Source organism: Phodopus roborovskii, unplaced genomic scaffold (genome assembly GCF_943737965.1).
Source record: "Phodopus roborovskii unplaced genomic scaffold, PHOROB, whole genome shotgun sequence".
In the NCBI taxonomy this organism is placed as follows: domain Eukaryota; kingdom Metazoa; phylum Chordata; class Mammalia; order Rodentia; family Cricetidae; genus Phodopus; species Phodopus roborovskii.
Window position 1 is genome coordinate 14,512,387 of NW_026126525.1, and position 26,302 is coordinate 14,538,688.

The window sequence follows — 26,302 nt, forward strand, 5'->3', positions numbered from 1 at the left end:
AATATGAAATATCTATGATGATGACTGATGTCTGAGTAACTAATAAGATATTGTCACCTGAATTTACATGATAAATTTCTTGGCCCCTGACAGATCTTTCATGAGTGGTTTGGGTTTTATGAAAATGGACACAAGGGGCTTGACAATTTTGGGCTCTGTCTACTGTCACTCTTTATCTGGCTTTGCCCAAGTGTGCAACAGCCACACACAGAGTTCATACACAAGCACACAAATTATTAAAATGAGGAAATCTCTAACAATACTGCATAGGACATCAACATGTAACACACCAACATCTGCCCCCAGCATGACCATCACCGCAACAGACGTTACCCCCTCTTGCATGTGTTTTTCTCCCCAAACTCCTTCACAGAACAGTTACACTTATTTTGAAGAAAGGGGAAAAAAACAACAACCCAACAGATTCTTAAAAACATGGTGTTTTGTTTTTCTTTTAATTTGTTCTAGCCTTCTGGCTTACCCTAGTGTGTGTGTGTGTGTGTGTGTGTGTGTGTGTGTGTGTGTGTGTGTAAAAATCACATTATATACAATACAATTTTTACAGAAAGCCTGGCAGCTACAGGTAAGAGGTAGAACTACTCAAAACTATGTTTCCTGCTGCAGGAAAAAATTCATTTTTCTTTACAGTAATTAAAAAAAAGTTTAAAAAATTGACAAAAAATAAGTTGCAGGTTAGGCCCCATAATTTAAACAACAAAATCTAGGAAGAAAAATATTCTTCGATGTACTCAACAGATAAGTTCATTAAAGGGTTAAAAAAAAGTTGCATAGGAAAAGGGACATTCCAGCACTTGCTACAATGATGGCAAAGGTTTCTCTATAGGGAGCTAAGTACCATTAGTGTTTTCTGCTTTTGATAACTCTAAGATCAGGGTTGACAGCAAGGGCAGGTTGGTAGCAGCACTTTTCCAGTCTTCGGGTCTCTGTAAGCAGGAAGGGACTCTGTCTGGAGTTCAAGGGCTGCTCTACCAGACAATAGCAAGCCAACAAGCACAGCTCTAAGCTTAGGTCATGAGTTCCTTCAACAGTTTCATAAAAGGTGGTACAAAATTCTTAATACTTTTGATTGCTGCTTGACAAGGGCAGCTTCTGTGTGTGTCTTGAGTGACAGGGATTTACATGTCAGAGGACACATCTGAACACCTGCAAACAAAAGTGTGATCCCTCAGATGCTTTTTGTTTTTTGTAAAGGAAAGGGACACTATTGTCTTGATTTTACCTATGCAAGAGAGAAGCAGAGAGAGGGACTGTATTATTCAGCCAGTGACCAAACAAAAGTGTTAAAATGCACATACAGAAAAAGAAAGGGAAAAAGTTAAAACAGTTAACAACATAACTGTCAGTTTTGAGAAAGACAAATAGGTTACAATGTAGTTTCTGTTCCCTTGTTCCTCCAGGGATAATCATTGTCTTCAGGCTCAAGTTCTATTCTAATTTGAGGCACAGCTTCCACTGGAGTTCTAGGAGGACTGAAACAAAACAGACAAAGAAGAAAAACCGCCAGTAAATACAATTTCCATTCCCATCTCTGAAATGCTTATGCATTGTTCACGTTTAAAATGTATCAGCAGTCTGCTCCATACTAAGAACAGGGATTTTATTTATTTATTTATTTATTTATTTATTTATTTATTTATTTATTTTGTTTTGTTTTGAGACAGGTTTTCTTTGTGTGGCTGTCCTGGAATTAGCTCTGTAGACCAGGCTGGCCTCGAACTCATAGAGACCACCTGCCCCTGCCTCCCTAGTTTTGGGAAGAACAGGAACTTTCAAATGAAAGTACATTGTCAAAATAAAACAAAAAATGGAACTACCATGTAGCTAATATTGTTAGAAATTAAGGGCCAAGACCAGCACCCTGAAGACATTCATGGTTCTGTCTTCTGAGACTCAAATAGGACCTGTCATTTCCAAACCCTTGCTAGAGAGGAGGAAACTCTAGTCACAGTTGTGACAATGAAATCATAAGGACTAGTATCGATCCTAGCCTTTAACATAATGGCACTTAAGTTTTTTCATTATTCTTGAGAGTAAAGTTCAGGTCTATAATAATGCCTCCTATCAGCTAAGCCTGTGGTAATGCTTGGGTCCATGGGTAATTTATTTAAGTCCCAGAGAAGAGAACCAGGGATTCTGCCCATAACCCCTACTGCTGCAGCAACCCACAGCACAAGGCAAATGCTTACCTTGGTATACCCAGTGACTCAAGGAAAGGAATTTTATCAGCATGATGTGTGGCGTTCAAGGAATGTTGATGATCTTTCTCCTGGGAAGAAAAAAAAAATGAAATTAAACAAAATAGATCTTTGGCAAAAAAAAAAAAAAATGTAAAATTAGAGTGAATATGAAAATCTTCATGCAAACCAAGGCACCCTTCAGAACTGGAAAGAGTAAGAAAATCAAGTTTAAACAGTGTCAATGAACATTGTATCAAGCTAAGCATGCAGTGTGATAGAGCCCAATTCATTTTCCCCTTTCCTTTAGGGTAGGAGGGGAATCCCTGCCATGGGCTAGAACATTCTCTCTGTGTCTCATGTATGTCCTTGAGCTTCCATCCATGTCAACGCTCTGTCTTGCCTAGCTGCTGCTATTCAATAGGTAAAGAGGTGTTGGAGGTACATGTATTACGTCTCCAGTTTAATTAGTTCTGTTCTTTGTTGGCCTAGGAAGTTTACCACATCATTAGGAAAGTTTCAGTCAAAATGGAGTGATACTCCCTTAACCTAGAGGCAGGAGGGAGGGCCTAGTCCCTACTCCAAATGACTTAACAGATTTCGTTGACCCCTCCTGGAAGGAACCACCTTCCCTTTGGAGTGGGGGGATGGAAGGGTGGGGGAACATGGGAGGGAGGGGGAACTGGTATCAATATGTAAAATAATAAATAATAAATAAAGAAATATGAGTTGAAGGAAAAAATGGTCACATATAAGCTTCTATATCAGCCATCAATTATACTAATAAAGGGATTTTGACAGGGCAAACAAAGTCTTAAGTTCTAGACTAGCAATTTTTTTTAAGTAACCTTTACAGCCTTCTTTTGCCTATAGTTATCTAGGATTAAAAAAATGAAAGCAATGAAAGCAGAATATGATAGATGAACTTAAATTCTAAAAGGAACTCCTAACTAATTTCAATTGATAAAGGTGGGCATAAAATTAGCTATGTTTATAAGTGATATTTACAAGTTAGATAACAAAGGTAAGACTGATTGGTTTCAACGCAATGGGTACTCTTCCTCCAAATGGTGTTCAAAGATCCCGTTTCCTGGTGTCTATGTTCTTGTGCAACTCCCACACGGCAACAGAGCTGTCTCACAGCTAATATACTATGGCACAAGTTCTGGATGCTTTCATCTTGGATTCTATTATGAAATATAGCTTCCATTAGAATTTCAAGCTATCTCTAGGTGGAAGCATGCCACTGTGACCTGATAGTTCTATAGAAACATCCACAGGCCAAGGAATTGAACTTTCCTTTCAAAGGCCATTGATTGGAAACAGATCCTAAGCTCCAACCAAGTCCCTAGAGTCTCAGCTGACAGCCGAATATGCAATCTCATGAGACCCTGTGCCAGAATCATCAACTCAACAAGGTTCTTGAATTTTTGAATGTCAAGAACTCTGAGAGAAAATACATGCTGTGCTGTAAGCTGCTGACTTTGGGGGTAATTCATTACTGAGAAATTGATAACTATACCCCATATGTATGCTATTCATTTCAAATTTCCTTGGTGACTGTCTTACTGACAGTGGGTGGCATTATCCACTAGAAATAAAAGTGTCTCCATTGTCGTTCCTACACCAGCTCAGTGTCCTCCTCTGTACAGCCAGATCTAAAGGAATACATTTTCTTCAAATGAAAACTCAAAGCATGAAGTATTTTGGCAGCAATTACTTTATGTTATTGGAAAAGCTTCATTTGTTCACTGATGTTACTACAGAGTGGACTGTCAATCATAGTCAAAAGATGACATTCTCATGCTATTACATGGTAGCTGCCAACCTAATACTGGAGAAATAACAGAAGAGGAATTTAGGAAGGAAAACATAAATCAGTTATATCTAGAAAGTTTTACTAATATTTCATGTCTGCAAATTTAATTGAAAGTATTCTAAATTCTAAATATTAACAATTCATTAATCACAGAGAGACCCAGCTATATTTTTTCTCTTTTAACCAATCAGATGATTAACTGAGACCTAAGGAGGACAAACAGTGAGAGACAGTGTTGAAATACTATATAAGCTGCAGATCTAAATATCAGTGGGGGGGGGAGGGAATCAAGTAAAAATACAGTTACAAGTTTAGCTATTGAAAACAAAACAAACAAAAGAACCTTGGTGATAACTTGGCAAAGAGGCTATCAAAATAAAATTAAGAGGTTGTGAATAAAAGGAAGATGGGTAAAGCTTAAGGAACAAAAATAAAGTTTTCTAAGAAGTAAAGCTGTTTCAGTCTTCACATAGGAAAGAATAAAAACAATGTAGGAGAGAGGCAACCTGAAGGCAGTCCTAGAGGACAAGCGTGGGTCATAGTCAGGCAAGCATGCAAGAGGTTAGTTCTACTCACTGTCCAAGGGTTTGTTATCACTTAGGAAAGGTTGCTGTTCCATGATGTCCATTGGAATTTTAATACTGGGGACCTTTTCTGAGTATGGGCAGTCAGACTGTGAAAGAAATGTACAACAGTTTTTAGAATCTTTTCTATTATTTCAGTCCTTCCTGCTTCCCAGTGTTTGCCCAAACCTACCATTTTATCATTGAGAGCAACTAGAGAGCAAAGCATTAGGTATCGTTTCCAACTGCCTAATGTTTTCAAGTACTCTACAACTTTATCCATCATTTCTTCCCGTCTGCTGAGTTAATGGGACTGAGTTCACTGAGATTCAAACCACAGCAAAGAGATGCCTCTAGCCTCACTATAAAGTATTCCATTGTTAGAGTCTGAATCAGCAAACCACGCACAACTGTAAAGTGTTCCACAACTGGGTTTCCAATCGGCAAGCTTTGGTTGTTGTATGTGTGAATCGAAAATGCTCCCTGTGAACACAGATTAATCCCAGGAAAATTTCCAAACTATATATGGTCTTACATTTCATGTTTTGTTTTACAGTGTTCTCTGATTCTTTCTCCAGGAAAATTATGACTCATATTCCTGTCCAAAATGATTTTAAGACATTTTTAACATCACTGGCAAGTAGCCTTCTATAGATTTAGTTTCCCTTTCTTATTTAATACACTCAAAAAATTATTCTATAGTTAAAAATTAATTTCAATTTGCTTGTGACAAAAATGTTTAAACATAAGTAAAAAAATGAGAAAAATTAAACCAAAAGGATGATCAGATAAGTAGAGACTCATAACCAGGAAGATGATAAAATTCAATAGTTACTTGTAGAACTTAAGAACAGGCCACCTGGCCCAAAATATCATATACTTTTTAAAGTTTCTATGATTATGTCAGCATTATCTGCAATAGCTAAATTATGAAACTAACCTAAGTGTCCAACAGCAGAATCTGAACAAAGAAAATGTCTCTCTCTCTCTCTCTCTCTCTCTCTCACACACACACACACACACACACACACATGCTTACATTTTTCTTTTGGCCATAAAGAACAATGAACTCATGTTGTTTTGAAAGAAGTTAGATGCAATTGGAGATAATCATAGTAAGTGAATTAAGCCAGTTTCAGGAAGATGAATATTATAGTTTTCTTTCATTTGTCATTCTTAGATTTTATATAGTTACATAAAATCATGAAGTAAAAGTGTTTATGGAGATAAAGGGAACTAGTGGAGGAAGGAGGGTGAGAACAGGGACATGAGAGGGAATATGCTCAACACATAACACTTAATTACAGACTACTAGGCAGGCCCAGAAGTGACTGTGAGCAGATAAGACATAATTTCCACAATGTCTGCCATAATACAAGAACTGGAGTCCCAGTATAGACACATGTAACCAAGGACACCACATCATCTGAGTATCAAAAGAGACTCTTCCAAAGTGTAGTCTTCAAATAATGGGCTCAACATACAGAACCTACTAGCCTGCTATACTCTGAACTGTCACGCATGTTAACTGTATATGAACAAATGCATACATATTCTATCTGGATACAGATGTGGTAGAGAATAAGAAACAGAAATTAGCATCACCCAAGACATTTCCCAAAAACCTATTTGTAACATGCAGCAGAAAGTGGTAAATAACATCAAACAAGCATTGTGTGAGTACAAGTCATCAAAAACATATCTAAGAATTCTGAGATGGTTGCATATTACTTTAAATAATAGAGAACATTCCATTAATATTAGTTTACACATTAATAATGTGTGATGATTTTGTTTGGTGTTTGTGAGTACAAACTGAGGTGTCCATTTCAAAAACTCAAGATGAAATACTGCTTTAATTATTTTAATATTTTCAGCCAACTTTTGGTTTTTGTCTTGAATGGTCCACAATTTACTTCAAGCTTTGATTTCTAGTCAGTGTCCTAGTATACTGTTCTTTTTAATACAGCATGTTCATCTGTGCTGCAGTTTAAACATATGCTCTGAGTTTGCTTTTTTCATTACTGGAAACAGAAAATCTATACACCTGCTCTCTCAGAAGATGGATGGTGATAGTCATGTAAGTTCCCTCCAAGCCCTTTTCTCTATAGCTAAATGTGTCTCATATATTTAGCCTTTTCTTATTGGATCAATTTATCTGAAATCCAATTCTGTCTGTTGCTTCCCTTTGCTGTATTATACCCATGTTGTACAAGAAGAATACAACCAGACAGCCCGATCAACTACAAACACACAGAGAAGCTTGGGCAGGAGCTCTGGCTTTGTCACACCCAGCTGTGCACACTTAGAAAAATGACTTTAATATATGTGTCAAAGCACTGCATTGTACACTTTAAATGTATACATTTCATTTGTCTGTAATACCTCATGCTAATTTTTTTAGGTTCTGAAAAATAAAAAAGTCAATGTTTATCATTCTAAATGTCCTTACCTATAAAATGATAACAAAAAACATGCACTTTAAGGAGATGTTATGACACATGGAGATAAAGCATCCTTAGCTGAAGTTACTGAGCAAGTAAAAATGAACTATATTCCTACGTTAGGATTGCAGAGGCATAAGCAGATCCTACAATGTCATGAGGATGCTGAAAATGCTATTGTTCCATCAAAACCAGCAGAAATCCACACAGATACAGAACCTGACAGAACTTCTCACAGGATGACACAGTCTTCATAGGGAGGATTGTTCGATAAAAGTCTCATTCAAAACTCACTCTGTTTTGTCACAGAGATGAATGATCATATTCAATCAGAATTTTAATATGAGGCCATTATTTTCCAATATGAGTAATTAAAAGCCCCCCAAAATGACTCACACAAAAAAGTGTCATTTTGACAACTCTCAAAAGGATACTAGCTTGAGTTTTCATTGTGTGTGTGTGTATGCGTGTGTGTATGCGTTTGTCTGAGTGTGTATGTGTGTATGTATGCATGTGTGTATGTGTGGGTATGCATGTGTGTGTATGTGTGTGTGTGTATGTATGTGTGTATGCATGTGTGTGTATGTGTGTGTATGTGTGAGAGTGTGCATGCATGTGTGTTTGTGTGTGTATGTATGTGTGTATATATGTGTCTACAAGCATATTCACACTTACATGCACATGCATATATAACAAAACCCAGATTTTCTCTGATTATAGATACCCCACCCTCCCTTCTTAAGCATATGTACTTCCATGACATGATCTAAAGAAGCATATGAACATTTTCATTTCTCAAGTTAATCACCTAACTATAGGACAACCATCTGGACTATGGCACTGATGAGGATAATTCAGGAAAGAGCCCTTTCCATCTTTTTTAAGAGTTATTGAGAAATAATGCTAAATATTTAAGTGTTAAATACAGGGCCCGTGTAATACAAATACAAAGAAAAAAAAATGTTTCTTTAACTGGCTTTACATGAAAAGTTTGGAGTCACTCTTACATCATCATTGTCACTATCCAAACTTCCTTTCTTCTTTTTCTTTTTCTTCTCATCCTCTTTCTTTTTCTTGTCCTTTTCTGGAATGACGTCATCAAGGAAGCTGAGGTCGTGCTGGGAGAAGAGGTAGTCCATACCTTTTCTGACAGCTACCAGTGCCAAGATCTGGAAACACAATCACAAAACAGGCATTTCAGATGACATCCTAAGGATGCTGCTGATGCTGCCCATCAACATCTGCAGAAATCCATATAAGTCCAGTGTCTGACAGAACTGCATACCCAGTGACCCACAGTCTTCCCTGGGCAAGTTATTTGATGAAAATATCAGTCAAAATCCACTTTGTTCTGTTCGTAGAGATATATGATTATATTAAATCAGAGAATGTATGCTTATATTCAAATCAATTTGAATGAGACATAATTATTTTCCCAAACTATTTCCTTCCATGTTGTTTTTAATAAAATTAAAAGCTTATAAGTAAAAATAGCTTGCGTGTGATTCCTAAGTATTGAAAAATTTTAAATTATAAAGGTTTCTAAAAACTAGTCATTATTATAAACTAAATGCCTACCATGTTTCTGTTCCTTGCTGAACACTTAGGAAATATTAGTTCGTTTATTCCTTACAACGAACTCCATAAATATATTATTTCCATCATCCAGATGAGCAAACTGAAGTTTATAAATGCTATACTATCCGAGGTCATGGTACCAGTAAACAAAGAATGCAAAGTGGACAGGTGTAGTGAGATAGTCCTTCTGTGGCACTGACCACGCCCATTGGGGGGTGGAGCCATGGGCGGAAGTGACATGTGGAAGGAGGTCGGAGGGGGCCAGGAAGGCTTTTTCTTTCTTGCGTGACTTGGACAGGAGAGGATCGGGTTGAATTTCCTGGTGTTCATCTGTCTAGGTTGTAAGTTATTTCTCCCTGAATAAACATCTATTCGGCCTAATTGTTTATCCTGATCCTTATTTACCGCAATAGACAGGTATATGCTCCCTTCTTCATTTATTTTATTTTTATGTATGTACACATGTATGCAAGTAGTGGTGGAGGATAGACAGGAGTGTCAGGATCAGACATTTGTAAGTGCAGGAAGTGCCCTTAATCGACAAGACATTAATTAGTTCAGCCATTTCTGACGAGAAGTGATTTATGTTCTATATTTAATCTCCTGAGGCCCACTTTGCTGCTTTTTAGGCCAACAAGTTTTACCTCTGTATCTTTGGTCCTATGAACAGTTCTGTGTTTTGTCAGTTTTGTATTTTTTTTTATTCTGCACACAAATACCAGGTTCTATCACATGACTTGCCTTTCCACTATTAATATCAGCTGCTCAACAATAAAAGTAATACACAGCCAAGTTCTAAAAGCAGTGGTCTTTATACATTCTACCCTCTATACTCGAGGCAACCATTTTCTGAAGAGATCAATAACATCTGCCCCACTGACATTCCAAAACCATTCATGAACCTAAGGAAATCTCTGGAAAAATAACACTTTATAAAAGCAAATTATTTAGTATAAGCAATGTATAATTTGCTGCATATATCTCAAATTTATTATGGGTAGCTTAATTTTCCCACTTTTAACAAAATAATGGGTTCGTAGAAAGCTCTATCAGGTAAATGGGAGTCACTTATAATGTTCAATTTTTTTTCTTGCTTAGAAAATGTCAGTAATATTTTAAACTATTTTTCCTATATCCCTGGGAACAAAAAGAAATACAATTATAAACAGAAAAATGTATATAACAAAATAGCAATCCCTGATATGAGTAAGATGACTTTAAAAACAAAATGTGGTAAGTATATGCTATATAAATGGTTTCTAGAATCATAGGGATGCTTTGAGATCCATTTTATGTGATGTTATGTATCTGTTTCCTCCAATGATTGAAACACTGCAAGAAAGATCCTTAAACAGGACTATAAACAACTCAAAATACCTTCAGGAAGTTCCTGAAACTAACCAGATTCATTAGTTCTGCCTACCCAGCCATAGTAAGCAATAAAAGCTGAGTCCCTCACAGACCAAACTAGCTAAGCCACAATGAAGGCTCTCTGACCAAACAAACCACCTGGAAGAGACTCAGACCAACTGAGGCACATGGAAAGGACACCATCAAACATGTTTAGCTTTCTGCAGGCTGTGTAATATGTTCCAAGTTCCCAGATTTGTGAACTGTCACCATTGCTGGAGTGGCCTTAGTGATGCATCTGTTCTTGAGTCTTTTCCATTCGTGTTAGTAACCCCTCACTCATATTCCTATAAGAAACCTCAATAAAACTCATTGGTTCACTAGCCCACTGGAGCATGGCTCTGGCAGGCCTTAATCTTCTCTCCCCTTCCCTCTGCCTTACTAAAAGCTGTTTGATTACATTCCTAAAACTAGCCATTAAGGTCCATTCCCTTATCTGGCCACTCCCTCCTCCTGAGGCTGACTACCAAGGCCCAGCTGTCAAGGTATTGAAATCTAGAAGTTAAAAGCCACCTTTGGTTCACCTAATTAACATGCCCAAATAAAATTAAATACCTCATCCTAACATGGGGGTTTCCTCTTTACCTTTATAAAGTCCCATTAGTCTATGCCACATCTGTCTCCTCTATCCAGAGACAGTCCCTTGTTCCCCTCAGGGACAAATATCCTTGGTCCTTCTCCCTCTATCTCCCATTCTTGTCCCTTGATCCCTGCCCTTTGTCTCTCTGAGGCAAATAAATCTCCTTTATGCTGAAAACTTGGTCTTGGGGTGCCCTGAGCTGATACTTTTTTTTCAGGTGGTATCCATACTTTGGTCTGTTGTGGTTCCCGTATCTGGGGTGAGTAGACATGTGTGTTACATCTTCCTAGGAAAAGTTTTGTCACACAATATATGTATATGTGGGCAGTTTCTTTTGAGAAATAGAATTATAATAGAGTATAAATTTCAGTAAGGAGGCAAGACCTAGAGCTTGCATTTCCTCTTTGCCTTTTCATTCAGAGGGGCAGTTACTTGCTTTACCTTGATGACTACCAGGGGCAGACTAGAGTCCAGCCTTATCCTTAAAATAATGAAAACCACATAAACCTAAATACTCTACTTCTTCTAATGAGCCCTTCCTTTTCTCACAAGTCTACAATGCTTCTACTATTTGAACTAAAGTATACTTTATTCTTCTTTAGATTGGTTCTGTTATACAATACCCTAAAAATCATGTGTACTGGTATCTACTACTTGCCAGACATTGTGTTATATACTTGGCATTCATTATCAATGCTCAGAACAATGGCAATGCTACCCTCCCATGGATGAGTTCATGGTGGCTCAAGTATGTTTGCTGACCAGCAGGAATTAGAGCCAGTATTTGAACTCAGAAGGGCATGATTCTAAGGTGCATGCCCCCCCAAGCTGGCCAACATGACCAATTGAAAGCTAGAAGGAGTGGAAGAGTAGCCACACACGTACACCATCTGTGTTTTCCATGTCACAATAACTATGTGATATGCACACAGTCATTTCGATTAGGAAAGCCTACCATGACTGGGAAAATAATAGCAGCCACTGTTGACTTGAGGATCCAGAGTAGAGCCAGGCACAACACCTGTAGGAAGGTGAAGAGATGAACTCGACGCAGTGGGACGTGGCGCAGGTAGATGAAGTCAGGCTGATGCTTCAGGGGCATCAGAAGCAGCTTGAGGCGGTCCATGAACTGGGGAGGAATGTGGAAGAAAATACAATGTACTATTTGAAGAGGCAACTGGGTCATTTCCACTCAGCTTAACCAGCCACCAGTGATTTACAGTATGTATTTCAGGAAAGCAATGTCCTCTTCAAAGGACAAAGCTCAGATTAAGGAGTAGGGGATTTACGTCAGTCAGATCATGTTACCAGTCTCCTAAGTTTTGCTGATCATTTTTATTTTGCAGAGATGTTAGCAGCTAAGTGGGCACAAAGGATAAAGTTCCAAAGCAAACAATTCTAGCTGTTCATCCTCTGCCTTGTCTCTCTAGTCTCTGCTTCTCAACACAGAGGATTCTGAACCTATAATATAATGAAGGAAGACATCTAAGTTAGGAATCTGCTCCCGCCTCAGTTGTCTTATCTAAATGAAGAACAGATGATAGCCCACATCGTAAGCACCACAGTGATCTTTAAAAGAATCTAAGTTAAAACGGGAATGCACAGATTGTACCAATAAATCCCACTTGCTTTTTCTAGGTTATAATTTGATGGACACATCCATATCCACCAATGTGTCCCTGCTGCTTTTCAGAGAAAAGCTCCATAAACATCTCAGTGAGTTTCAAGACATCGGCAGCAGACACAAGAGCCTAGGAGAGACTGACTCTGCCATTTATGACCAGGAGTTGAAAGGATGACTGTGCATGCTTGTTCCAAGCGCAGCTCACAGATAATGTGCTGAGGAGACACTGATGATGACAGACAAGACAATGCTTAGCAGCACATCACAGGGGCTCTCAGGAGGAGACAGTGTGTGGACAGCTATTGAACCAAATAATTATAAGAATGCAGAAATAACATTGTGTTGTATGGAAGGAAAAGTAAGCAATATTAAAACATCATTCTTCAGAGCAACAGCCTAGTTGGAGGTTTTTGTCCTCCCTTTAGAAACCAACTCTTCTTAACTGTAAAGATTAGATTTCATCTATTTATTTATTCATTCATTCATTCATTTTTGGATAAACCAACCTCGTTAAAAGGGTCTAAAAGAGAAAAAAAATCAATAGAAAAATAAGGAACAGTGAAAAGGCATTTGGGACAATAATAACATGTCAGGAGTTCTACGGTTCACTAGCTGTTCACACAACACTCCCCACACCCATCATTATGAGATGGCCAGCTCGTTTCCTCTCTTTATAGACAGGTACTCAGTTCTAGCCATTGATAAAGTCCTAAGAACACCCTGAAACAAATCTCTGATTTAGACTGGATCCTTAAGGGCAAGCAAAAAGTAATAACTATTATTTTCTAGGCATCTAATGTTCATCTATTCCCATTTGGAAAACAAAGTATTTATAATGGCAGACAAAAATAAAATATTTTACAAAGTTATACTTCTTAAATACTTTGTTGGCACAAATAAACTCATGCTGCCATTCACCGAGGGCAGCCTATGAAGAACTATTTTGTGTTTCATAACAAATATCCCAGTGCGGAAGAACTCTTCTACTGGATCAAAACCAGGAATAGTAAAGGAGCTTTGCTTTGCTTTTGGGGGGTCTGGCCATTTGCCCAGATCTATCTGACTTTAAAACCAAGTTAATATAAATGCAATAAATGAAAGCAAGGGCTGTTTTGAAGGAGTTCAAATGAATTCTTATGATGCTCACAGAACACGCAGTCTTTTCCCATTAAAACATTACTGAGTGCTAAATAAGGCTACAATTAACAGGGTTCCAGAAAGCGGCGGAACTTCCAGTTTCCTGGTGCCAATTAAATTAAACCTCCACCAAGAAACAAAGCCCCTTACAAAGTTTTCCCTAGCAAGTTTTTTAAAAATAAGACTAGGGGCAGGGGCTGGAGCAGGGTCATTGGCAGGGGCATTGGTAAGGGCAGGGGTGGTCATTTTAACTGAAGTAGTTGAAATTTTTGATGAAAGCAATACCTAATACACACTAATTTTAATAGTTTATTGTTGTAAAACTTTTGATCACTGAGCTCAGGAATGTGCAATGCAGAATCACCTGCTGTCTGAGGGTTAAAGTAAGTGCCCAAATATCCATCTTGAGAGGGGGAAAATGAATATAGGGATGAAGAAAAAAATATTGGAAAAAGGAAGATGAAGAGGAGGAAAGTGGATGGAGAAGAGAGGAGATGGAGGTGGTACTGATGGTGGTGGTGGTGGTGGTGGTGGTGGAGATGGTGGTAGAGGGGACAGTAGCACAGAGCTCATTTCCTCACCCGATGACATTAAGCATCCCCTTTCAGAAATGGGCATTCAGGATAACATTACTTGATACCAGCTGGTTTTGTTGATTACATCAGAAATGAAAACCAGATAAAAGGCTGAGGAAGTGGAAAATAAATGTATTTTAAAGAGTCAGTGAGTAATGCTTAGTGCCTTCATGGATCCAGGACTATCCTTCTCTGAGCAATGCACAGTTTGCTCAGACTGCTGTGGAGGCTTACCTGCACACCGTTAAGTGAAGCCACCCCCATATACAGGAACACACCATAGAGAACAGGCATGGGGATAAACTGGAAAGGAAAACAACAGAAACAGGTTTAAAACACCAGGAAGATGTTTAGGGGGAGGGATAATTTAAACGAAGGCTGAATCTGAAACTAAAACACAGCATATAACAATAGGGCATCATCAAAGTGCAGTTAACTCATCAATTGGTAAAATTTGAAGCCTTGTATTAGCATTAAATGAAGATGAGGGGAACTTTCAAATTAATTTCATTTTTTCTTTTTCCTTTCTCTCTCTCTCTCTCTCTCTGTCTCTCTCTCTCTCTGTCTCTCTGTCTCTCTGGCTCTCTCTCTCTTTTTAAAGTAATGGGCATACAAGGCCTCAACAATACTTTTTTAAATGGGAAACTGTTTCGGCTTCTCTTTGTCCTTAAAAGCACTGGACTATATAACCCAGATGTTTGCGTGGGCTATGAGGTACAGGCAGAGGTAGCAAATTGCCTCACTCTGGAACCAAGATCCTTTTGTAACAGTCTGTTGGTTTTCTCTTTACTAATTTTTGCCAAAAGATGTACCAGCTTGTGCGCAAATGCCTCTTTCAGTAAAATAAACGTCAAATGGCTGTCCCTTTTCTTCTCAGGACTAACTAATAAGTTACGAACTAATAAGAATATGGTTTGAAAGAAGCACGAAGCACCTGGAAACAATTAATTACACATATGGATTAATGAGCATCCTTAAAAACTCAATTAATACTTTTATTCATTATTTAGTAAGATATCCTCCACAACAATATGGCATGTTTTAACAAAGTTCTAATTTGGGGTGTACACATTGAATTTCCCAAGACCTGTGAAATGCAAGCTATCACATTTGAGAATCAAGCAGTATTCTACTGCTGAGAAATCTGTCTGGATGACAAGAGGCATCAACCTTGGTTTGAAAAGAAATTCAAGTAACTAAAGGACTTTTCAAAGCTCAAATACTAAAATGGAAACGTAATTAAGGCCATCTAGCAAATCTGTATGTAGGAAGCTATTGTATTCCTTTAAGGGTAGATTTTTTTTAAACTACTGCATGTATTAAATGAAGCACCATTTCTAGAGCCATCTTATGGCAATTCCCTGATGCTGTTCTTTCTGGCCACCATTAGAGAACTAGTGAATCCTAAACTGGACTGCAAATGCCTCCAGTTGGTACTGGTTAGTCACAGTCACAGAAATGGCCAAATCTTAGGCGGGGGGGTGGGGGGGTGGGGGGATGAGGGGTAGATACATATTTCTACAAGCTGTCAAATATTTTCTCTAAAAAGGATTAGCAATTCTATCAGAACTAATTTAAATCTTGACCTCAGAAAAGAATTAAAAAGGAACTGAATGAGGTGGGGAGGCAGCCAGCAGGCTGTAATACCCAGCAGTGACCACAGAGCGGTAGACACATCACACTCAAGCCACCTGTGCTCAAACACAAGCCTCCGTTTCTTTTAAAGAGTGCTTAGGTTACAGGCAACTCTTTATGCACATTTTCCCAGAATAAATAAGATTAGTAAATGATCTAATTTATGTCTCAGATTCATTTTCAAAGCATCTATTTCCCCTTAATATGTGGTGATTTCATTTATTGTTACATTTCTAATGCTCCAAGTAAAGAAGAAGTAGGTAGAGGAAAGAAGAGTTGATTCATGGGAAATTACTTGGGTTTTTAAAATTTGTTTTTATTCCATGGGCATTGGTGTTTTGCCTGCATGTATGTTTGTGCAAGAGTGTCAATTCCCCTGGAACTGGAGTTACAAACAGCTGTGAGCTGCCATGTGGGTGCTGGCAACTGAACCCAGGTCCTCTGGAAGAGCAGGCAGTGCTCTTTACTGCTCAGCCATCTCTCCAGCCCCCAGTGGTCATTTTTTTTTTTTTAAATCTGTTTAAAGCAAAGTGTCCTTACCTTAGCTTAACTAAACATTTATTTTTCCTAATGTGTTTCTACTACCATAGCAAAGGAACATTATGCCTTGAACCTCAAATTCATTCTCTGAACTTACATTAACAGAATGGGATAGATGGGTGTAGGCAAGAAAATAATTGGGCTATGAAGATGTTTTACACACACACACACACACACACACACACACACACACACACACACACACCCCAATTGGGAGAAAACAGTATACATAAGAAAAGCTGTAAAATTGATTTTTTTTTGTCAGATTCAATATGATAGAAATGCTTGTGATATTTTCATTTTCTTCACAATAGTATGTATCAATATAAATCCCATATTGGAACTCCCAATAAAGCCTGACAGAATTGTTGGGGTAGAGGGAATATTTTTATAGAATTTAGTTTATGAATCATTTCATAAGGTCAATGTTTAAAAATTAATCACACTGGAATCATTTGCCAAAACAGAAAGTTATAAAAGGAAGAAAAAAAGAACACTTTTAAAACCAAGAGCTTGACAAGCAAAGAGGTCAAGACCAGGCCGGAGAAACCCACAGAAACAGCAGACCTGAACAAGGGGGTAGATCATGAACCCCACACTGATAGCTCAAAAATCAGCATAGAACAGAGCCAGGCCCCTAAACATGGGTGTCAGTTAGGAGGCCTGGGCAGTCTATGGGGCCTCTGGTAGTGGAACAGCATGTATCCCTAGTGTACAAATGGACATTGGGAGCCCATTCCCAGATACACGGGGGAAGGCCTGGGACCTGCCCCAAATGATATGACAGATTTTGATGATCCCCCATGGAAGGCTTCACCCTTTCTATGGAGCAGAAGAGGGGTAGGATAAGGGTTGGATGGGGGTATGGGAGAATGGGAGGGAGAGGAAACTTATATCAAATAAGATTGTTTCTAATTTAAATTTAAAAAGGCAAAACCAAACAAACAAACAAACAAAAAACAAACCAAGAGCCATCCAGGGTATGTTAGCTCATGCTTATTCTCTGAGCATTGAAGAGGCTGAGTCAGGAGAGTTGACATGAGGGTATGAGTTCAAGGACAGCATAGGCGATTGTGTTACAATATCTATGAATAATTAGGTCTACCAAAAATAAATTTTAAATTGAAGTGGAATATACAATAATAGTGGGCAATTATTTTTACAAAGCAAGTCAGGAGAAATAAAAAAAATACCCATTTCATAGGCACATTAAGATTGTTAAATGATAACCTGCATAAATAATTATATCATCAATAGTACCCTGGAAGCAAAAAATGATAATTACAAAGAACTGTTACATTCAACAAACACTAAAAAAATTAAAAACTTAAAAGGCTGATCCTATAATCATATAGAATAATAGAGGTAAGATGAAATCAAAATAAGATTTAACATCTTAATATTATGCCACCAAATTTTCTAATTCTGGTGAATGGATCTCTAGAGATATTTTCCCTTTGTACCTCCTGGTGATTTTCAATAGTAGAACACTCCCAGAGGGAAAAATGTGGAAGGACATTTGATAAAAAGGAAAGACTATAGTTGCCTTACAATGGATAAGAATTCAGTAAGGACTGAGATCTCTCTATGATTATATGTTCAGTGTGAGTGCTTGTGTGCATGCACGCCTGAGTCTAAATCTAAGTTAGGTCTTGATTAAGACATGGGTAACAGATGTTGAACAGTCCTGGGTTTGGATTCTAGCTACCAATTGTACAATACTGAGACACTTGTTTGTTTCTGGTACTCTGGGCATCATTAAGTAAAAAGAACCTATGACAGACTACATAACAGAAAACATCTTGCCAATTGGTTAATTAATATGTCAACTAAGAAATGATAAATGGAGAGCTTATGCCATCCTTATCCTGAGGACATTGACTGACAAAGTTGAGGAGGCTGCCTGCAATTGCCAACCACAGGTCTTCCTGGTTCCTCATTGACTTTGGTAGGGTGGGTGGGGAGTGGGGGTAGGATACAGGCAGGGTTTACTAGAAAGGCTGACTTGAAGCCCTGTTTTATTTAATTTCTACTCTTCAGCTAGCCTGTCTTGGCAATAATACCAATATAATTCCCTAACCTTTTTAAGTCTTAAAAATCTATACGGATAAAGAAGTCTCCGATCCTCAGCCTGGAATGAGGTCTGGAGAAAAGTTTATGAAAGTTACATAATTTCTCCACATAAAGGATTCCAAGTAAGATCAAAGAATCTGAGAAAGATAATTTTATGGAAAAAGAAAGTAGAGATTCTTTGAAGGCTAAGTACCACATTTTATTTTCAAAGACACACATTATACAAGGCTACAAAACTAGATTTATGCTAGAACTTCCAGAGTTCAAATCTTGTCTCTACCACCTACGCATTTTGAAGTCTAATAAGTTATTCTTATTTTTCCTATATGTAAAGTGTGATGTTATTTATAGAGTTCTTATAGGCACTGATGGAAGACAGCTCAACAAGCTGTAGCTTCAGTCATTAGCATGATTACCTCCACCATGGGTGCCCTGCTTCCCTGGCACAGGATGCATGTGGAGATCAAGAATCGGCCAAGTTCAAACTAAAGGCTGTCTGCCATACTTTAGCACAGCAGCAAATCTTAACAATAACTTTTGGACATGCCTCATGTTAAAGATGAACTCATCCAAGCAGAGGCAGCGGAGGCAGCTGTGAACTTTACTTGATCTTCAGTTCTTGAGTCTTGCCAGGAAAACAGGGAAAGACAGCTCAGGGATCTTCCTTTCATCTCTTTGCTGCTCTGTGACCACCACTCACAGGGAGCACACTAGCAGTCCCAGAGCACTTCTACTGTGGACGCTCAGCGGAAGCCACACCACCAGCCTAGGAAGCCAGCTCTTCTCACTTTCCAGTTCTGTACTAAGCTATGATGCCACGTGGTGCTTTGAGGTAGCTGGACAGGGTCAAGGGGTATCCTCATGAGCTTAAAGCTGGGACTGTAATTCCTCACATTCCTCCACATGAAATATAGATTTCCACATAGAGATCAAAACGAAGGCCATAAACTTCATGTTCAAAGTAACCTTGCATAAGTAGGCAACCATCTATATGGCTTTCATGCATGTAAGAAAATTTCTCATGTCATCTCAGGCCATTAAACTTGTAAGGAGAAAAGGGAATTGGGCATGGAAGGCATTGAAGCATTTCATTTTTTAAAAACTCACATATAACTCCATTTCCCACACATTTGATCTAACTTTTAAAGGCAGAATTGTAAGTGAAATCATTACCTGAAGTTATCACCTGTTGTTTAAAAAAAAAGTCACATGGGAGGAGAACCTGTGACACCACTTTCTGCATGAATTTTGAGGTTAATTATTAATTGTCCCCTTTCCTTAGCAATGGCTGACATTTCAGTTAAACTGTACCCTTAACATCTGCTTCTTCCTGTATTGACTTTCTAAATGCTAACGAGGCAGGCATCTCTGATACATGCACGTAACTTGTCAGACATCAGTGGCGAGAAGGACACATGATCCGAGACAGCCATCCTTATTGGGAAATGTGATTCCCGAAGAGAGGAACTCATTCAAGTGAGGAATAGAGGTCCTGAAGAAAGGCTCCTTCATCCCCGCTACTTTAATATCAGGTGTCCCACAGTCTACTGCAAGCTAGACCAGCAAAACAATTGTATTTCTACATTTGAGAAAACCCTGCTTTAAAATGTATGCTGAAGCTGGGCAGTGGTGTGTGCACACTTTGAATCCCAGCATTGAGGAAGCAGAGGCAGGGGGATCTCTGTGTTGGAGGCCAGCCTGGTCTACAGAGTGAGTTCCAGGACAGTCAAGGTTACACAGAGAAACTATCTTGAAAAAAAGTTTCTTCCACTACAATGAATCAAAGTTGCCAGACAGAAATAGCTACAATGAGGTTACCAGCAGCCCAGTAAAGCAAGCCAAGGCATGGGCTGGCCAGGATGGTCAAAAGGGAATGCAAATTTGGCTTGTGGCTCTCTGGAACTTCCTGTCTCTTCTTAATGAGATCTCACCTCTTCCTGTACACACTAAGGTACTTCATATACATATGGGGTAAGAAGGTTTGCTGTTAAAACCCAAAGCTTTCAGCTTCAACTTCTCTACAGCTCTTCTTGGGTACAGAGTGAGGAATAGTTACAAAGATCTGGTACCAGCTATGAGTTTTGTCAAGTTTTCTAAAGGTAAACATTAAACAGTTTTTGTTTCCCGTGCCCCTTCGGAACCTACTGTCATGTGTCCCCGTGATTAAACCCAAATTTTCTGTAACAAAAACATGGAAGTTTGAAATACTTTTCTGAAGCAGGATTTTATGCTGTTTTAATGAAGGAAACAAATGATATACAAGGCAAAATGGAGACTTGGGTGATGGTGAGCAAACCTGAAAACTGAAAGGATTTCTGCCTGCTTGTCCCTCCCTGGAAAAGTAAGGCTGCACCGAAGCAGTGTACCTCATGAGGCCACCTACAAGGGATGGGTGCTTCCTACAGCACAGGGTCTTAACCACCCACAGTGACATCTCCAAATGTGATCACATTGCATGAGGTAAGAGTGTTTAAGCATGTCCACCAGCATCAGAAACAGCTAAAGCCCTTGGCAGAAGGTACAATGCTTCACATTCATTAACCCAGTGTTTCAAAACCCTCCTATTACTATGACCCTTTAACATAGTTCCTCATGCTGTGGTGACCCCAACCATAAAATTATTTCATTACTACTTTATAACTGCAAGTATGCTATTATTTGTGAACATAATGTAAATATATGTTTTCCATTGTTTTAGGTGACCCCTAAGAAAGAATCATTTGACTCAAAGGGGGATAAAACCCACAGGTTGGGAACCAGTGCACTAAGCCTTTAAAGCCACCTCCTTGCATTTATACAACTGATCATGGATTTTCCTCTGACCCTATGGGACACATGCCAGAAATAATTTCTCTGATATCATTTTCAAACTCAGTTTCCTCCGTGGGTTACCCTGATATATACAGTCCTTCATGACTCTGTTCAGAAGTTAACGAGAAAACAAACTATGGAAACCAAAGATAAATGGTGCATAATCAAGTATTTTAACTATTTACCAATTATTTCATACCAAATGTATGCTTGAGTCTAGCACTTGAAAGGCAAAGTCAGTCTCCAGATTTGGATATTGTAGCTCCCTCCTCTAAAATTTATTGACTCGCCATTGATAGAAACTTGTTGATCTGAGAAGAGAGCTTTGCAGCTCATTGTCACACTTGAATGTTTTAGAATCATGTACTATCACTCCATTACTTGTACAACCAAATAAGCATGCAAAAGTCTTAAAAATTAAATTGTTTACAAATAACATTTTTCAGTTGGAAAAATGGTAAGCTATTGCTAATGGTGGCTGCTCACAGTTGTTAGATCTGGGGGCAGTTAGTACTTTTTACACCGTAACACAAAGTAGAAGATGCAAATTACCAATAATTGGTTAGGGATGTTTTATACTAGAAAAGACTCAGAGGGAAGCTAGTTTGTATCAAAAAAACAGGAAGCATCATGAGCAAAAACATACACTTTCTTCTTTAGTGCTTTTTCCTAAAGGGGCCATTGTATGTATGTTGCTCTGTCTACACAGATGCCCACCTCATCAATCAACCCATATATTGATTTCCAACCTTCTAAATATTCTACAATGCAATGATTCTTCAAAAGATTGTTTCTAACGTTTTCCAATTATACATCAGTCATTTTATTCTCATTTCCTCTTCAGGACTAACAGGCCCTCTAATTCAAGGAAAAAAACAGAAATGTGGTTATAATTAAAAACTAGTGGGCAGAAAAATCACAGTGATCATGAGAAGCCTTAGAGTTCTGAGGAGGTCTGGCAAAGGGTGTGGCTTAGGTGACAAGGGGCATAGCTTAGGGGCAGACAAGTGGACAGGATAGATAGAAGTCAAAGGGAGTAAAAAGCAAGTGAGGGGCAAGGAGGAAGACCAGTGAGTAGGACATGTATGACACTGACCTTCTATAGGTCACAAGAGGTTTTAATATTGGTGATGTCAGATGATTCAAACAACAAACCACAAAAATAACAGGAAAGAAAGGAATAGAGGGGTAGAAGGGAAAATCAAGGCAGATGTTTTTAAAGTCCTTTTTCTAACCGGCCCAAGTTTCCATGTGTTATGAAATCTTGCAAATGTTTCACACTCATGTGTCCAGTTGTTAGTTGGTGTTCCAAGGAAGAAGAAGAGGTGAATGTTTTATTGATTTACCTTCAAGATGGGAGCCATGAAGACAGACAGGCCAGTCAGAATAAACACAAGGGTTCCAGTGACTCTTTGTTCCCTGAAACAAAATCAAAGGTCATCAATCTAACTCCAGTTCTCACAGACCCTCAGAGAAAGAAAAAAATCTGTACTGGGCTAAATCATCAAAGACAGTGGTATCATGCACTTCAGATCTCAAGAATATCATATGAATTCAACGTAAGTGTGAACTTAAAAATATTAAAACTACTGAACTCATGAAGAAAAAAAGTGATTCTTCTAATGCTTTTGCTCCTTTCAGAACCAAGAAAGAAAAATTCATTTGCTCTTGGTTCATCAATTACTGGCTTCTTTGAAGCCCTTATTTTTCAAACAACTTGTGCTGCTGTTGTGTAATTATACCTTCTTTCATGGGAGACAGATATTACATTGTCCCACATTCTAATTAACAAACAGTTCAGGGAAATTTCATGAGTGCAATAAATCTCAACAGTCTAATTTCTAAATCTGCAACAACAGAAGTACTTTTTAACAAATATGATGCACATCCAACATCTCCCCCTCCCAAGAAAGAATCACCCACTGTTGAGGCGTGGGAAATGATGGCTCTGTTGTGTGAGCTATGCACCCTAGCTCTTGTGAGCAAAGCTTACTAACACACACACACACACACACACACACACACACACACACAAAACAAAAAACAATAGTGTACAAAGGCTAACCACTAACCTTCACAACAACTCTAATTTAATATTTAAAGGTTATAGTTTCTCAAGTTCTCATGGGGACAGAAATAAGTTGGAAAACGTGAATTCATAAGTCCTTCATAGAATGTTAGAGACCTTGGCTGACTTAACGGTTCACAGTTCTACACATGACTGAGGTACAGCACTTCTACAGCACCCAGCTGTATACTGAAGAAAATAAATCACTTATGTTTTTATGTTGCATCATTTAATATTCTAGAAATCAAGCATGTGTACATACTATAATGAGTAAACTAAAAGCTACTAGTTATCCTTTATCTTAAAAAGTTCTTTCTGGCCAGGTGGTAGTGACCCACGCCTTTAATCCCAGTACTTGGGAGGCAGAGGCAGATGTATCTCTGAGTTTGAGGGCAGCCTGGTCTATAGGGCAAGATCCAGGACAGCCAAGGTCACACAGAAAAACCCTGTCTCAACAAAACAAAACAGCAAAGAAACAAAGTCCTTTCTGGAAAAGATAATTTAATAACAAAGTATCATGCATGACCTATCTCATGGATTGTATCCACCTCCATTATGACAGATACAAAGATGTATACATGTGGGCTTTATAGAGCCATTGCCCTGTGACAACACACCTCACTCCAAGAAATTTCGGTTGTTCCCCAGGTGCAGAGGTCTCTGTCTCCATCTTCAGACTGTCGATGTGTGCAATGGAGATGACAGTAGCAGCCACATACCAGGGGAGAGCCATGAAGGAGCACACCACCATGAGGATGGCCACCCAAAACAGGTCCAGGTGATACCCAGCTCCCTTCTGCAGAGAGAAATCACAGCACATGTACAGAAAGTACCAACACATGTCCTCTAGCTGTAGTTAGGCACCAGAATTATGATGAACAAAAGGAGCTTGTTCTGCTTCATAAAAATATCTCTCATAAGGAAGTGCTTTGAGGAGAAACTTTCTCTTCCTCATAATACTTCCCTAGAGGTAAACACAAAGCCATCTCCTCTAGAACCTGGGCAGATAACTACTCTATTATAACTCTGAATAATTTATTTAGACACATGCTCACTTCTCTTAGCATCTACTCATTATAAATTAACCTTTCTGCATCCAATTTTGTAAAACCCTCCCCCCAATGAAAGTAGGAGCCTTATTTGGAGTTAGAGGAACCATTCAGTGAAGTAATCCCAAAAAAAGATATTGTAGCAACTTACAAGGGTGTAGATGTTACATGCTATGAGCTCAATGATGGAGGCGGAGGTCAGAGTAGTAGTGGCTGTTAAGGTATCATGACCAGTGCTTGCAAAGCAACAGATGATCTTCTCTGTGTGACAGTGTTTACAGAATGATATGTGTGATGCTACTAGGTGTATATTAAGATCCCCTAAACAATCCTGACATGACATGTAAAAGATCACCTCTTCTCATAGTCACTGAGAATACTTAACCACTTACTAGCGACCATCATTAAAGAATACTCCCTTAATCAAAATAAACTAATTTCAAACACCACCCTGTCATCACAATAACATTTACTGACTGGACAAGCAGACAATGCAACAAAAGTCCTAGCTCCTTTACTCACTAAATAAATACTGTTCATCATGTCTCCATTGTTTTTTCTGAGGTTATATTTCTCCATTCTATTTATGAAGAAATCAAAGACTCATACCCCTGTGGGGCCAAGGAAACTAGAGCTGCCCATTCTCACAGCATGAGGGGAGAAGCCTTAGAGTCACACTATGACTGATCCAAGAGAACAGAGAGGCTGACCTTGGAAAGTGGAGATATATGTGATTTACACCAGCAACCCAGGGAGTGTTATCATTCAGATCCTGTTACAGTTTGTCAGAACAGTGCTTTTCTCTAACAGAATTGCCAACAGTTTACCCACAGCCTGTACATGAGGCCAATATTCCCAAAGAATGCATAGCAGACAAGAGAGCTGACCCAGAAGCAAAGGCATTTTCTCATAAAGCCAGCTTTGACTGGGAACAGACATCCACTCATGAGACAAATGCTAATATACATGTATAGAATCAGTTCAGTTTAGGAATTATGTAAATTGAAAGTGGAATAAGGCAGAAGAAAATAAGGCAAATATGGGGTGAGATGCCATAAATTTATTTATGCTATAATGACCAGAGAAGTAAGTATCATGATATATTTGCAATCTCAATCATTCAATTTCTTAACAAATAATTGGCTGACAACTTAGTACAGGCATGATTCTCGCTGCTGCTATACATCTGTGAATAAACAAAAAGAATTCTCTCATGGAGTTTCCCTCCTACTCTGGGAGATGGTAATGAAGAGCATACATTTTGAAAGCATCTTACTATGTAGTAAGTCCTATGAGGAAACAGAATAACTTGGGTTAGCATCGGGCATAAGATGGGATACCACTAGAGGACTTTAAGTAGCAGAGTGAACTGATTGCTATGTTCTAAGCAGTAGGGCTACTGTGTTATGAACAAATTAAATAGGGTCAAGGACAGCAGGGCCAGTTAAGAGGCAGTTGCCACAGTTAGTTTAGGAGATTATGGTTATGAAGATAGACGTCATTGGATTCTAACTGTACACTGAAAATTGCCCTCCCATATCAGTGTTTATGTCTATGTTGCTGCTGAAGGGACACTTAGGATCTGGACTGTGGTAGAAGGACCAATGTCTACAGCTCCATATTTCCTGTTCTATTCTCCTTGAATTCTACACCAACACCACACTCAGCCACATGAGAATCCCTCAATGTGTTTCCTTCACTAATAACATCATGTGTGCCACTTCTCATGTTAACATTTACCTGTCATAAATTCCACTCTTCTCCTTGGCTCAATCTTACTGAAACGACTTTTCATTTTTCCTGGTAGTTTAAACACACTGAGCCCAGACATGAAAAAGCTCAATGAATTTATTTCTTCAAATGTCAACATGCAAGGCTTACTAACATTCAAGACTTATTATGGTTAGTTCTAGAGACACAAAATTGAAAAGATGGTAAAAAGCTTTGCTCCAAGCTACTGCTATAAACTCTTTAGAAGCCAACACTTGCCTCAGAGAAGCTATTCCTACAAATCAGCTCAGATATACATGGAAACAAGCCTCTCCTAAAGGCATGCCTTAGCTAGAAGCACCTGAATGGCTCAGTTTGAGTGGAAAAAAAAAATCATGTGCAAACACTGGCACCCCTTATCTAAAAACTGTAAGAAGGACTGGAAACAGAAATACTCAAAAATAGCATAAAACTTATCTGCTCCTTAACTC

The 26,302-nt window shown here is 38.6% G+C and overlaps 1 protein-coding gene across 2 annotated transcripts in view; it reads right to left on the bottom strand.

Moving 5' to 3' along the window:
* Positions 1 to 424: 424 nt before the first annotated feature.
* Slc4a4 (solute carrier family 4 member 4) overlaps positions 425 to 26,302 on the bottom strand; it is a 321,804-nt gene continuing 295,926 nt past the window's right edge. The window contains exons 19-26 of one of the 2 annotated variants that reach the window (XM_051198120.1): positions 23,670 to 23,848; positions 22,331 to 22,403; positions 14,160 to 14,228; positions 11,545 to 11,718; positions 8,029 to 8,190; positions 4,591 to 4,687; positions 2,208 to 2,287; positions 425 to 1,490 (exon numbers count right to left, since the gene is read on the bottom strand). In XM_051198120.1, the coding sequence (XP_051054077.1) occupies positions 2,244 to 2,287; positions 4,591 to 4,687; positions 8,029 to 8,190; positions 11,545 to 11,718; positions 14,160 to 14,228; positions 22,331 to 22,403; positions 23,670 to 23,848 (798 nt within the window). In that variant the 3' untranslated portion in view covers positions 425 to 1,490; positions 2,208 to 2,243. The remainder of the gene's footprint in view (positions 1,491 to 2,207; positions 2,288 to 4,590; positions 4,688 to 8,028; positions 8,191 to 11,544; positions 11,719 to 14,159; positions 14,229 to 22,330; positions 22,404 to 23,669; positions 23,849 to 26,302) is intronic. The other variant, XM_051198119.1, reaches the window with a different exon arrangement.